General features: G+C 35.7%; 2 protein-coding genes across 3 annotated transcripts; both read right to left on the bottom strand.

The window, feature by feature from the left end:
• On the bottom strand, positions 1-5,662 carry LOC107743132 (GATA-binding factor 1-A-like). The gene is made up of 8 exons (XM_016556256.1): positions 5,539-5,662; positions 5,359-5,408; positions 4,845-5,067; positions 3,544-3,728; positions 3,276-3,495; positions 1,318-1,463; positions 678-803; positions 1-288 (listed from the first exon to the last, which is right to left on the bottom strand). Exons 1-8 carry the CDS (start codon positions 5,660-5,662, stop codon positions 1-3), a joined length of 1,362 nt encoding a protein of 453 aa, XP_016411742.1.
• LOC107743116 (cyclin-dependent kinase 20-like) lies at positions 4,994-12,966 on the bottom strand. Of its 2 annotated transcripts, XR_001640369.1 has the most exons (10): positions 12,643-12,966; positions 12,433-12,546; positions 10,629-10,817; positions 10,423-10,544; positions 9,804-9,866; positions 9,287-9,410; positions 9,016-9,171; positions 8,741-8,935; positions 5,539-5,768; positions 4,994-5,067 (listed from the first exon to the last, which is right to left on the bottom strand). XR_001640369.1 is itself a non-coding variant. In XM_016556241.1 (8 exons), the coding sequence occupies exons 1-8, from the start codon at positions 12,715-12,717 to the stop codon at positions 8,825-8,827; spliced, it is 954 nt and encodes a 317-aa protein (XP_016411727.1). In that variant the 5' UTR covers positions 12,718-12,966; the 3' UTR covers positions 8,667-8,824. The 2 variants fall into 2 exon arrangements, 1 of the variants encoding a protein (XP_016411727.1); XM_016556241.1 differs by lacking the exons at positions 4,994-5,067; positions 5,539-5,768 and having other exon boundaries at positions 8,667-8,935.
• Positions 12,967-14,899: the final 1,933 nt, after the last annotated feature.

Raw genomic sequence — 14,899 nt, 5'->3', positions numbered from 1 at the left:
TCACACCACGCTGGGTAAGATGGCAGCTTGTGGGTGGTATGGGTAGGGCAGGCTGGTGTGGCTGTGGAAGGCAGCGGTGGGCGGCAGTGAATGGGAAGAGTGGCTGTAGACGCCCAGAGCTCCTGGACTCTGAGAATACAAGTCGAAATGCTGATCAGACGCAGGATTCTTTGAAAAATACAGATTCTCCTCTGTGGCGCTAAACCTTTTCCCTTTCCTGTTCTTGCTGGACACTTTACGGTTACGTGTCTGAATGCCTTCCTTTTTCATAGTCAGCGGTCTGTTCACCTGATGAGAAGGATTGAAGTATTAGACACAGAACACCGAATTTCTGGCCAAATGGAATTGCATGAATAATGAAAAACTGGTTGAAAAGCTCCCTTACGGTGTTGTGTACGTCAGAAGCTGACATGTTGGATATGTCGAAATGTTTTGAAAGAGCTACAAGAAGGAATTTACTATGAATGTTTTTTTTTTCATTGCAATTCATACAACGAATTCATGCAAATCAGGTAACAGCACAAATGCGGGCAAAAATGTAGTGCTGGATGCAGTTTGTGTGCCGCAATTCCCACTCTTGCAGTGCTAAGTCTTGAGTGACACAACTTTTTATATTAAAATGACACTCGTTTTACGTTTTAGTAAAAAAGTCATGTGAAATGAGTGAAGTTGCTCACATTGTGAAGCTTGAAATAGAGTCCGCAAGCGTTACACACAGGCTCTCCACTGGCGTTGCGTCTCCACAGCGTGGTGGTGCTGGTCTGACAGTTCGCACACTGAGTTCCTGTTCGCTTACTGATGACCTACAGAAAGAGAAATATCATATAGCAGAAAGTCTATAGATCCTATATAGACTAGTGTTTAAAACGTTGGTGTCAGAATTAATACTTTTATTCAGCAAGGACATTTTAAACTGATCAAAAGCGACAGCAAAGACATTTATAATGCTGCAAATTGTTAATATATTTGAACTATATGCTGTTCTATTGAACTTTCTATTCATCAAAGAATCCAAATGTATCACGTTTTCCACAAAAACATTAAGCAGCGCAACAGTTTTCAACGTATAAGTAGCGGCAAATCAGCATATTAGAATGATTTCTGCAGGATCATGTGACAATGAAGACTATAATGATGCTGAAAATTCAGCTTTGCATCCCAGGAATAAATTACAGTTAAAATAATTTTCAAACAAATCTCAGTTATATTAAATTGTAATAATATTTCACTGTTTTATAGTATTTTCGATCGAATAAATGCAGTCTTTTTTAAAAGTTTGTTCTCTTTATCAGTATAGTGAGTATGGGAGAGGTGTACCAGTCTCTTTTTTGGCCGGATGAGGGGTCTGTTCTGTCCGTTCATCTTGTGGTACAGTCCGCAGGCATTGCAGAGGTAATGTCCCGTTCCATCACGCCGCCACAGAGGGGTTGCAGTGGACCCACAGTTCACACACTCACGCGGCTCTGCCACCACAAAAGATCAGAAATAATGTTCTGTCATGACAACTCTCGGAGGGATTGGCATGGTATTGTACATGACAATGTTAATGTATTTGGTCTTGGCGGAATAGATCTGCTACGCAGCAGTGTACCGAGACTTGCTACTGCCAATACATCCACAACATGCTGCTGTGAGCATGTAGGAAATACTGCTGCTGCACATATACGCATATGAATAACCCCCAAAGCATACATGAATCACCTCGTAGCAGATCTATACAGGTGGAGCTGGGGAAGGTGGAGGGTTTCTGAAGTGCGCTGCGAACTGCTACAGCAAACAAAAGCCAGGTCTTTGAATATTGACCAGTGAGCTCATTGGCTACTGATACAGGAGAAAACCAATCAGCTGTGCTATGTGATAATGATGTCATTAGGTCAGATTGAGTTAGACCTATCGGACTGCGCCATCTAGAGTTTCATGCCAGAACTCTGTATTTTACACGTCACTGCCCAGCTTGATCAGAAGCACACACTCAAAAATATCTTTAAGATTTCAATTTGAATGTTTAAAGACCTTTTATTCTTTAGTTTTTTAGAAAACCATTTATGTGCTGGTGATTTTTATACATTTCAGAAACCGAAGTGCTGATCTGAAGAACCTTCAGAGTAACATCAAAGTGCTCTGCAAAGGTACTGCAAAGAACCACTGAAGAATATTCAACTTTAAGATTGTACTCTGTAAAAAATCATCGCAATTTTGGCAGGAAAAATACTAGGGTAAAAACCTGTTAGTTGGTTAACAGTAAGTTCACTTAAGCTATACTGTGAAACTGTATCTAAAAATGATAATTTCATGTAATTTTACAGTAAACAACTGTTAAATGTACAATTTTTGGAAGTGAAAAGAATAAGTCATCTTGTAGTTTACAGTTAAAAACTGTAAATTGACATTCCCAGAATTCCCTGTGTGACAGCTCACATTTTTCATTGATTCGTTCATCTTAGTTTTTATTGCCAGTTATGTACATTAGGGTTTTAAGCTACATCTTATGTTAATTAATATTTATTGCATTATTTTAGTGTCATATGTGTTAGTATTTACCTCAGCTTGTAGAAAAGCTACTTGTGATGAACTCTGATTTTGTAGCTTTCTCATTACCACCTGTATTGTTATCGTGGTTGTCAGTACATTATAAAGGTATATAACAGATTTGAGTCATTTTAAATTAACATGACTTCACATTTTTGAGTTTATTATTATTATATTTAATTATTATAAATGTTGGGAGAGAAATATGTTTGTTTGGATATTATAACAAATTTAACAAAAACGGAATAAAAAAAAACAGTATGGCTCCAAGTAAATGGATCACATCATGAAAGGTTTGACTCTAGAACTGCTTAACTTCACTGCAGAAAAAAGATTGTATTTTTGTTTTTTCTAGTACAAATATCTAAACATTCTTAAACAATGATACAATTAATTGAGAAGGAAAATGACATCAAATATTAAGTCATTTTCTGAAAAAAAAGAAAGAAAAAAGTTTTGGCTTAAAACAAAAAAAGAAACTCTGCCAATGTGGTCAGAAAGATGAAAAATACACTTAATCCAATAGAAAACAAGATTATCTTTCTGACCACATTGCCAGATATTTTTTTCCCGTTTTGAGCAAAAAGCCAGTTCATTTTTGCTAATTTTATCCGAAAACAAAACTTAATATATTTGTACTGGAAAACAAGACAAAAATAGGGAATAAGAAAATTGCTTTTTGCAGTGTTTTTACCCACAACTCCAGCACCACCCCACATTATCTGCCCTTTATGATGCTTCCTCACCTAAAGGAGAGAATGTCATCTTGCTGCATAATTTGGGTGAGAAGGACGAGGGTGTGTAGAGAAGTGAACCGTTGTAGTCTTGCGTGAAGCTCCCGTAGGGACTGTAGTGGGGCAGGGACTGCGAGTGTGTTTTTAAAGAGTCGCTCACTGAGGGGGGAAACACACCGCCAAACGCCTCCCCACCTCCAGGAGGACTCAGCCTCTCTCCTTTCACACTCTCCTGCACACCGAAGGTCTCCTTTTGGTGCTGGATAGGGGAGTGAAGGGCAGAACGAGGCGGTCTGGCAGAGGAGAGAGCCGTGGAGCCGTGGAAGGATGACGAGGATGCCTTAGAAAACGCACTGCTGTGCCAGGATGATGGGGATGATGGGAAGAGGTTGGTTAGAGCGGGGCTGTTAGAACTTTCCAGCCAGGACAGGTTTCCGAGGAATGGAGAGGAGTAAACAGGATATACTGAGGGAGAGAGGAAGGAAAGCTCAAGGAACAATATACATTGCATTTGTATATACATATTTCCGTTTCGATTTACATGCAATAAGTTACAGTACACATGCTAGAGGAGTAGCCTATTTGACTTGATATCATCTCAAGCTGTTTTACTCACTCCACTTCAGAGGAATTGTAAAATGAGAATGGAAAAAAAATTATTCTTCCTTTTTCCTCAACAACATTAACCTTATCGTTTCACACCAGCCGGTGTAAATGAACTGGTTTGGGTTTTATTCAGTTAGGCACTTGATTTCAAGGAACTGAAATCAAGTTTCTGGAGACAAATGAATCACTTTTTTTAATTCAACTTTTACTTAAAACAGCCAACGACATTCTTTTTAGTGTAACTGGTCACAGCTAGGGTCATTTGTCCTTGTGAAAAGACAAAACACAGCCTTTAGCCATACATTTTAAATATAACCATTGCTGAAGATGTCAAACAACTTTAAAACCAAGTTTTAAGATACTGATTTTTAGCTTAACATCTAGGTGCATCAAAATGACTGTAATGCATTGTAAATTACCTTTTAAATACTGAAGTACAAGTTTTGGCTTACATATATTTTCTCTGTACTAGAGGGTCTTTGTTATATTATTTATTGGCTTTTTACTTCATAGGGCAGCACAGTACATTTTGGACATGCTAATATTATGGCATAGTTCTTAAAAGTATGATGTAAACGTATTTAGAGAAATTAATACTTCTATCGACGAAGAATGCATTAAATTCATCAAAAATTACAGTAAAGACATTTATAATGTTACAACAGATTTCTATTTTAAATAAATGCTGTATTTTCTAACTTTCTATTCTAAAACAGCAAATCAAAGATGCTGAAAATTCAGCTTTTCATCACAGGAATAAATTGCATTTCAAAATATATCAAAACAGAAAATAGTGATATTTAAATTGAAATGATATTTCACAATATTACTGTTTTTTTTTATCAAATACGGTGAGAATAAGATGCTTCTCTTTCAAAAGCATTTAAAAATCTCACAGCGATTGGATGAATGGTAGGTAGTGTATATCAAAGTACCATGTGATACTGCCATAATACAGTGTTCTGTGTCCTGTACCTGGGCTGTTTTGAAAAGCTCCAGATGGACAGCCATGGATCGGGCTGCTGAACAAAGAGGGCAGGCTGCTGTAATCGGCATCACTGCAGGGGAACATCAAACCCTCTTCAGTGTGGACCATATAACTGGAGTCAGTTGGGTAAGAGGGCATCACCTCTGATGATGCCATGGAGGAGGAAACCCAGCGAGCCTGTTCAACGGAGGTCTCCATGTCTGTCAGGAACTTTTTACACACACATTTATATATATATATATATATATATATTCTGCAGTAGCATGTTAAAGTGTAGTACAATGAGGATTTTTTTTTTGCATTAAGTGTATCAGTTACAGTCTAAACTATTATTTGTTTCAATAACTGCAATAGAATATCTTCAGTTAAAAGTTGTAAGAGACCACATAGAAATACATTTCAGAAGAACATTATATCTTTGGAAATCAATCGTAATAACATTTATTATATGTGCACAAGACCATATTTACATTTCAAATCATATTCTCACAAAACCCATACTTTCACATAGCAAAGTGCATGACAAATCACAACAGCAATGACAGTCTCGCCTGTCCATTTAACAGAAATTACATTTAGAATCAAATGACTCTAAAAACATGATAAGCATCACTTGCATTGTTTGCTTTGCTAATGCAGCTGTAGATATGGTAATGTAGATCTGATTGTAAAGTGGCATACCTGAGCTTATCTCTTCAGTCTTCAGGACAGGTGTCTGCGATGAAGATGAGCGCCGCTGATGGGGCAGAACTTTATGTGTGAAGGTTTCTGTGCTCTGGCATTGTGGGTGATTGAGGTTAGACATGTGGGGACAGTGGGCGGAGCCAAAGACAGGTCAGCTTCAGCAAAAGTGGTGCCGAAATGAGTACAAATGCACAAAAAAGTCTGGAAATATCCCACATCAGTCTGCACTGCAAATGAGAATTACAAATATGCAAAGAGTAAAATGACCAAAATCAAATACTCAGATCTGCTAAAACACACAGAAAGGTTTCTATGTGGAAGTTGAATCAAATATACATTTGAGTAAATTCTCAATTTTTTTCTTTGTTTTATATATATATATATATATATATATAAAAGGTAAAATACAATATAGAGCAATTATTATATGAATTCTGCCATCATTTACTCACTCTCATGTCTTTCCAAATTTTGACAATCTCTGACAAGATATTTTAGCAATAAGATATTAGCAAATAACAGTATTTATTTTGGTGTGAACAATCCCTTTAACTAAACTTGCTTTAAATTTGATGAATTATAACCAACATAAAAAAAATCTTGATAAAAGCCAAACCACTGATGGAACAAAAGGGAAAGTGGAGCCAATGATAGATGCAAAGCGCAGGTTAATATGTAACACAAGAGGGCAGTTGAGCGGATTGCACTAATGCAAATAGAGACAAATGCTGCAATCATTCTAAAGACATCCAGCCTGACCACATGCACACAGAGCAGGGCTGTGAAAGTCATTTGTTAATCAAAACGTACCGTTTTCTTTCCCATTGTTTGCTCAGTCAGAAGGGAAATTAGAGCGGTGAATGATGCTGTGTGTTAGAGAGTGTCTGTCATTCAGCTAAAAAAATGTAAAGTATGACATTTTTAACAGACTACAACAGAACAAAAATCCTGGTTTGGAGTTTATGTGCCCTAACTGCACTATCATGTCTATGTTAATTGAAGATTTATTCAAGTTACAGTATTTGCCACCACCACCTTTGAGGTTGTGTGAAATGATTCACCACTATGACTGAGTTAGTGGTTAAAGTAATTAAGTGAAATGAAAAAAAGTAATTCAGTAATTAAGTAAATAATCTAAGCTATAAAACAAGGACAGAACTGCTTTACGCACTATTAATAGAAACTAGTTGTTTGCATGTTCGGTGATAAGACTAGTTTCCTTCACAGCTTTTCAACAATGTAACGATCATTTGAAAGGTAGAATGTTTCCCTATTATTATTAACTATATAACAGGGGATGTACACTAATGCTCAGAAGTTTTAAGCTGGTAAGATGTTTTTACTGTTTTGAAAGAAGTCTCGGTAACACTTTATTTGAAGGTGTCCTTGTTACATGTTACATGTACTTACTATTGTAATAACAATAAATTATGCATAATTACATGCAAGCCAAACCCTAACCATATAGTAAGTAGGCCTACATGTAGTTAATTATAATATTACTCAGCACTTAAATGTATAATTACACTGTAACAAGGACACCTTCAAATAAAGTGTGACCGAAGTCTCTTATGCTCACCAAGGCTGCATTTATTTGATCATAAATACAGTAAAAGCAGAAAAATTGTTAAATGTTGTTACTATTTAAAACAGCTGTTTTCTATTTGAATATATTTTAGAATGTAATTTATTCCCGTAATGAAAAAGCTGAGTTTTCAGCATCATTACTGCAGTCTTCAGTGTCACACGATTCTTCAGAAATCATTCTAATATGCTGATTTGCTGCTCAAGAAACATTTCTTATAATTATCTTATTCTTATAATTATGTTGAAAAGAGTTGTGCTGTTTCATATTTTGTGGATACGTCTGTTTCAGTTCAAAAGAACAGCATTTATCTGAAATAGAAATCTTTGTAACATTATAAATGTCTTCACTGTCACTTTTGATCAATTTAATGCATCCCTGCTGAATAAAAGTATTAATTTCTTTGAAAAAAATCTAACTGACCCCAAATGTTTGAATGGTAGTGTATGATTTAAAACTAGTTACCTGGCGATGCAAAAACATGGTGCTCTGAAGAGTGTTGGCACTAAACTACATGACCAAACCTGTTCTGGTACATCCGTTACCATATAAAGCTGCGCCTAACTGAATAAAACCCAAACCAGTTCATTTACACCGGCTGGTGTGAAACGATAAGGTTAATGGTTGTTGAGGAAAAAGGAAGAATAATTTTTTTCCCATTCTCATTTTACAATTCCTCTGAAGTGAAGTGAGTAAAACAGCTTGAGATGATATCAAGTCAAATAGGCTACTCCTCTAGCATGTGTACTGTAACTTATTGCATGTAAATCGAAACGGAAATATGTATATACAAATACAGTTAGACATGCCGTTTGAAAGTTCACTAAAACTATGATCAGCAAAACTGAAACATTATATAACCTATTCCTGTATAATAGAGCATTATAAAAAATGATCTGAATATTTTATTTCTTTTTTCATCATCAACAAATGACAAATCATGCTTTGGTAAATCATTATAAGTCAAAATTATGACAAATGTTTTGACTTTTTGTCATAATTATGACTTATACTTTTGACTTTCATCTCATAAACTTGACAATGTCTTAGTATGTCATAATTTGCATCCCATAATTGATTATTCCTTTAAAAAAATCTTTATTAGAAATTTAAACACCTATCACAAAAAAGTAAATCTAGGCCATTTGAAAGTTTACTAAAAGTATACTCAGCAAAACGGAAACACTATATAACCTGTATAATAGAGCATTATAATAAATAATTTGCACATTTATTTTATTTAATTTCATCCTCAAGAAATGACAAATCATGCTTTGGTAAATCATAATGACAAAAAAAAGCATAATTGTGACAAATGTTTTGACTTTTTGTCATAATTATGACTTTTTGCGTATTGATTATTAATAAGCGATAATTTCTTGAAAATATTTGATGAAATTTAAACACATATAACAGAAAAATAAAGCTAGACATGTTCACTAAAAGTATATTCAGCCAAATTTAAACATTATATAGCCTATTCCTGTATAACATATAATTTAAACATGTTATTTCTTTTTTCATTGTCCTTAAAAAATGAAATAAATGTGTATGACTTAATGGGCCACTTCCTGGTGTGAAACAAAGTACAAAGCCCTACATTTCTGCTCATACCGCTGTCATAAACAGCTCCGCGCATGTCTCTGGATCAGACTGGGGTCCACCAAGCTCTCGTGTAAAGGTCGATCCACTGTGAATTCATAAGGGGGTTGCATGCGGTCTGGAGTGCTTTCCTCCACGCTGAGGGATGGGCAGCTCTGAGTGATGAGCCGGGAGAGGGTCTGTGAAGAAATACGGATGGAGCAAAGCCTGTGGAGAGAGACGGGGCATTATGAGTCTCATTCGATGTACATGACTGAATGAACCTGCACAGAACTTCAAATGTGCACCTGTCTAGCACTGATCCTCTGTTTGGATGGATAGACGAGGAACTTCTTCAGCAGGTCCACAGCTTGCGTTGACGTGTCAGGCACGATCTCCTCCAAAGGAATGGGGGGGTTTTCTTTAAACGTGATCTTATTGCAGTCTGGTAGTTCTGTTATTTCCTAGATTGAATCATCATAGGCAAAACATTCACACACAGTTCACCCATTGTGTGTCATGTTGCTCTAATCTAAACTTAATGATGAACAGGCATAGCGAATGTAAATGAGAGCTCACTGGCCAAACTTTGTGGTTGGGAGTTCCCAGCACTCGTAACACACAACACAACTGCTCAATGTCATTCTCCCCGGGGAAAAGTGGAGAGTTGTTCAACAGCTCCCCAAAAATACAGCCCACTGCCCTGAAACAAGCCAGAAGAGACACACAGAGACACCTGCTGAGCGTAGAATAGGCACTACTGCCACCTAGTGGACACTTGAGGAAAGAAAGTTCACAAAATGAACTACTAGCAAGTACCTAAATATTTGCCTTGATGCTCATTTGAATACAATTTGTACTCATAATATTATGAAATCTGACACAATTTAGTTCATCTTAATTCATCTGAAATAATTTCCAAAAAAAAGACTCAGTAATTCCATAATACATTGGATTATTCTTAGAGAAATTATAATTCATTGTAAAATGGATAGAAATAGATAAAACTGATAGTTGATAGTTCACTTATAATAAACACTGAAATATTACATTAAAAAAGTTGGTGACTGGAAAAAATTATTCCACAATTTCTTACCAGAGATCAACTCCTTCATCATATTTCCGGGCACCATACAAAAGTTCTGGCGCTCTGTACCATCTGAAACACAGCACAACAAATATTTTTAGTCATATGTGACCCTGGACCACAAAACCAGTCATAAGGGTCTTTTTTTATTTATTGAGATTTATACATCATCTGAAAGCTGAATAAATAAGCTTTCCATTTATGTATGGTTTGTTAGGATAGGACAACATTTGGCCGAGATACAACTATTTGAAAATCTGCAATCTGAGGGTGCAAAAAAAAATCTAAATATTGAGAAAATCGCCTTTAAAGTTGTCCAAATGAAGTTCTTAGCAATGCATATTACTAATCAAAAATTAAGTTTTGATATATTTACGGTAGGAAATTCACAAAATATCTTCATGGAACATGATCTTTACTTAACATCCTACTGATTTTTGGCATAAAAGAAAAATCGATAATTTTGACCCATACAATGTATTTTTGGCTATTGCTACAAATATACCCCAGCGACTTAAGACTGGTTTTGTGCTCCAGGGTCACATATGATCTATGTTGTAGCTGAAACTCACTGTTAGGACCAATGGAGCTCAATGCTAGCATGACAGAAGCTCTAGTAAATGATCACCTGGTGGCCACCTGGTGACTGTACAGACGAACTCCTTCATTGGAAAAGAGCCTGGCCAGACCGAAGTCAGCGATCTTCAGGTGACCCGTCGAGCTGATTAGAAGGTTTGCAGGCTTCAGATCCTACGCACAAATACATGTGAAGCACATATATAGGACAGATCACAGTGAAGGACAAATGTAATGGCATCAGGAACACAGTCTCACCCGGTGCATGATGGAGTTCTCGTGGCAGAAAGCCACTCCTTTCAGCAGCATCATCATGTAACCTTTGACCTGGGATGCGGTGAGAGGACGCTGGGAATTCCGAATGACTTCTGACAGATCTGACAACATGTACTCAAACACCAGCACAAAGCCTGTACCGTGGGGGAAGACGTCCTTCAGCTTCACCACCTATGGAGATGATCAAAATATGAATAAAATAATGAGATCAAATAATGAAACTATAAATCAAATAGTAAATCAAAATGGCACAAAAAAAATCACAATTATGACAAAAAGTTGAAATTATGACATAAAAAGTCATAACCGTGACAAAAGATTTGACTTTTTGTTATAGTTATGACTTTTTATTATTTCAACCTTATGTTATAGTTTTGACTTTCATCTTATAAATATGACTTTCTGTCATTATGACATAGTATGTCACAATTTCAACTTTTTATCAATGACTTTTCATCATTTCACCTTAGTATGTTGTATTTTTTTATCTCATAAATCATAACTTTTTTTCCTCATAATTTACTGTCGTGATGACTTGGTATGTCATAATTTTGACTTTTCATCTCGTACATATTACTTTTTTATGTCATAATTTTGCCATGGTATGTCATAGTTAAGACCGATAATTCTTGTGTTATAATATTGACTTTCATCTCATAAAATATCTAAATAATATAAATAATAAAATGTAATCTCATAAATATCTCATAAATAAACCCCTTCACCTCATAAATGACTGACATGACTTAGTATGTCATAATTTTAACTTTTCATATCATAAATATGACTCATAATTTCAACGTTTTATAATGTTAACTTTTTATCTCAACATAATTACAACTTATGTCATATTGTTTTGACTTTTATCTCATAAATAACACTAATAATAATTTTGCCATAATTTTCATTTCATAAATCATAACTTTCATCTCATAAATGACTTAGCATGTCAATTTCAACATTTCATCTCACAATTATGACTTCATATCTCACAATTGACTGTCATAATTTAGGCTTTGATCTCATAATCATAATGACTTAGTATGTTGTAAGAATCTATAGTCTGCCCCGACCCAGATTCCACTCCACAATATGTTTGATCATGCTCATTTCCCAAAATGGCTTAATTATTATAGAGAAGAAGAAAGTCAACAGTTATGTTGTTTGTAGATCACTTGGGATGATCACATCCTGAGCAAATGGTGACCAATTGTAGAATGGGAGCAGTTGTGGGACACTGAGAACCACCTCAGACAAAAGGGGTGTCAGAACTTAATTAACATACAGACCACAGCTGTAACAACAGGAGCAACTTCCTTTACATTGAGGGTAAACTCTAAGTGTATAAAATGTTTGAGCTTAGGATGTTCGGGGTTCAGTCTGACTCCGTTGAACCCAAGGTACTACATGTACTTTGTCACTACTATTCTGTAATAAAATTTATTCTTCGTCAAGATCTTCGACGTCTTCACTTTTTCTTACAATGTCATAATTTTGACCTTTCATCCCTAAATTCTAAACCTTTTGTCATAATTTTGACTTTCATGTCACATTTTTGCCATAATTATGACTTAGTTTACCATAATTTTCATTCCATCTCCAAAGTATGACTTAGTATGTCAGAATTTCCAAAAACATTTTTATTATGTGAAGCAAATGGGCTTCCCTATTCATAGAATGTGAGTTGCATAGATATAGAGTTACTTCAAGTTCTAAGCAAAAAATAGATTATCTTGACTTTACTAAACAAAAACGTTGTAAATCTTCAGTGGTCAGTATATCTCACATATTGGTTGTCCTCAATCTCTTGCAGGGCTTTGATTTCTCGTAGGGCCTGGTTTGGAATTCCATCTTCAAGTCTTCGCAGAGCTACTTTTTTCAAAGCCACCGTCTCTCCTGTCTGAAAATACAGATAACGCAGTGTTCAGCTTTTATAACTAAGCTATTGTCATTTACACAGGATTAATATAGATAACCGAAAACAGTCCAGTCGTACCTCGATGTGTTTGGCTTTGAAAACAATTCCGTGAGCTCCTTCCCCAATCCTGCCCAGAATAACGTACTGATCCATTACACTAATTTACTACCACACTAACGTTAGCGGGCTAGCGAAGCAGAAATGTGTCTTTGATTCCCATTCACGCACTGCCAAGTATTTAGCAAAGCAACTGTGTAAAACAGAAAAAAACATTAAAATAAAACAAGAGGAAAACAATTGCTAGCAGGACGATCGTTTCGAAGTGATTGTCTGTGGTAAAGATCCGATGCTGCTCCGCTGAGGGGAATAGCAGTTGCCATGGAGATCGTTTCTGTACGGCAAGCGAACGAAGACAAAATTATTTTTAAAACGACCACGTATTGATTTACTCTAGTCAACCACATTAATAAAAACGGACAAACAATATTTTTCTAACAAAAACGGAAATATTATTTCCAACCATTTCAATTTATGTATTATTGGTTTAATTTGTTGAGTTTTTTCAACGGCTCATGTATGAAAAAAAAAGGGATATGTCAGTTGGCACCTGCTACTTTTCTCAGCGCTGGTCTGGACGAACCAATCGTAATCGATTGCGCTTACTGTATATACACATACACACACACATATATATATATATATATATATATATACACACATATACATACACACACATATATAAATATATACACATATACGTATAGACACACACACATACGTCTGGTCAGCTATCCTTGTGGGGACTCTCCATAGGCGTAATGGTTTTTCTACTGTACAGACCATTCTATTGCAATGGTTTTTATACTGTACAAACCATATTTTCTATCACCCTACACCTAAACCTACCCCTCACAGGAAACTTTCTGCATTTTTAGATTTTCAAAAAACTTCATTCTGTATGATTTATAAGCTTTTGTACCCGTGGGGACCACAATTTAGGTCCCCACCGTGACACAAGTCCCCATGTGTCTGTGTGTATTCAGGTTTAAGTCCCCACCAGGATATATAAACCTGTACACATATATACCCACACACACACACACACACACACACACATATATACATATATATATATATGATTCTGAAGCGAAGAAATGCCCCTAGGTTTATGGGCAGTGTTTTTTTATATGCATATACATACATGCATTTTCATACATGTATAGAGTTACCCATTTTCTAAATCCATGCTGTACACTTATGAGCCAAATAACCTTTGTTAATGACAGTATAATTTTACAGACATTTGAGGGAAAAATATAGTACATTTTCACTTTACTTACCGTACTGGAAGAGAATATTGAGGTTAAATTAAATCCCAAAGCCATTTATCTTCTTTTTCCTGATACAAATAATCTTTAATCTCTTGCTGGTCATCTATATTTCTTGTACATTACATTTCTCAGAAGACAAGACCATCAGACACCATCAGCAACACAACAAAGCAACAAAAATGCAGGCAAAACAAGACAAATGAACACAGAGACAGAATTCCATTACTTTTATGTCAAGACACAAAAAGCAATCAATAGATGACAACATGTAAAAACATTTTGTTACAGATAATTATATAAAAAAGGCAAAGAGTTTTGTTTTATGTCTTGCTACGTGAAAGAACTAATTTACAACTGAGTTCAAACTCTGGCTAAGCCAATAATCCATCTGCAACATTTCCCAACCACTAGAAACAGGAACAAACTGTTTCCAACTTCCATTCAAAAAAGACATTCCAATCAAAACCTCTCCTTACTTTCCACCAATTTAGCATTTACACAGGCCTGCATCCATAACAAGTCCAAAGAGTCCGAAGCAGAGAATGAAAATGGTTCAAACTTTTGCCGCACAGCTTGAGAAGAATCCCAATTCATATCTACCAACTCACAAAACCAAGCGTATAAAAAGAAACGTGAGATTCAGAAAAGTAAACATACAGGAACTACAGACTAATGACAAGAGGGAAATAAAAATAAAATAATCTTTTTCTGCAGTAGGCTTCTATAAATGCCAGAAAGTAAAAAGTTGGGTGGAGAAAGCCTCAAAAGTGGGTCATTGTTTAGAACAAATACATACATTTTACACTACAGTTCCCAAAATAAAGGTGAAATCATTCATGAACGGGAAACACTGTGGCCCGCATGTCAAATCCACAAGCATGGAGACTACAGGGATGAGCAGTTAACATGTTGAGGAGAGGTGTGAGGTTTAAAACTGCGCCCTGAAGCACAAATACATGAGAAGGAAAGACCTTTTCTTATTATAAAAAAAAAAAAAAAAAAAA

The sequence above is a fragment of the Sinocyclocheilus rhinocerous genome, unplaced genomic scaffold (genome assembly GCF_001515625.1).
Source record: "Sinocyclocheilus rhinocerous isolate Xijiao unplaced genomic scaffold, SAMN03320098_v1.1 scaffold797, whole genome shotgun sequence".
NCBI classification, from domain to species: Eukaryota; Metazoa; Chordata; class Actinopteri; order Cypriniformes; family Cyprinidae; genus Sinocyclocheilus; species Sinocyclocheilus rhinocerous.
This window is presented reverse-complemented; position numbering and strand designations above follow the sequence as displayed.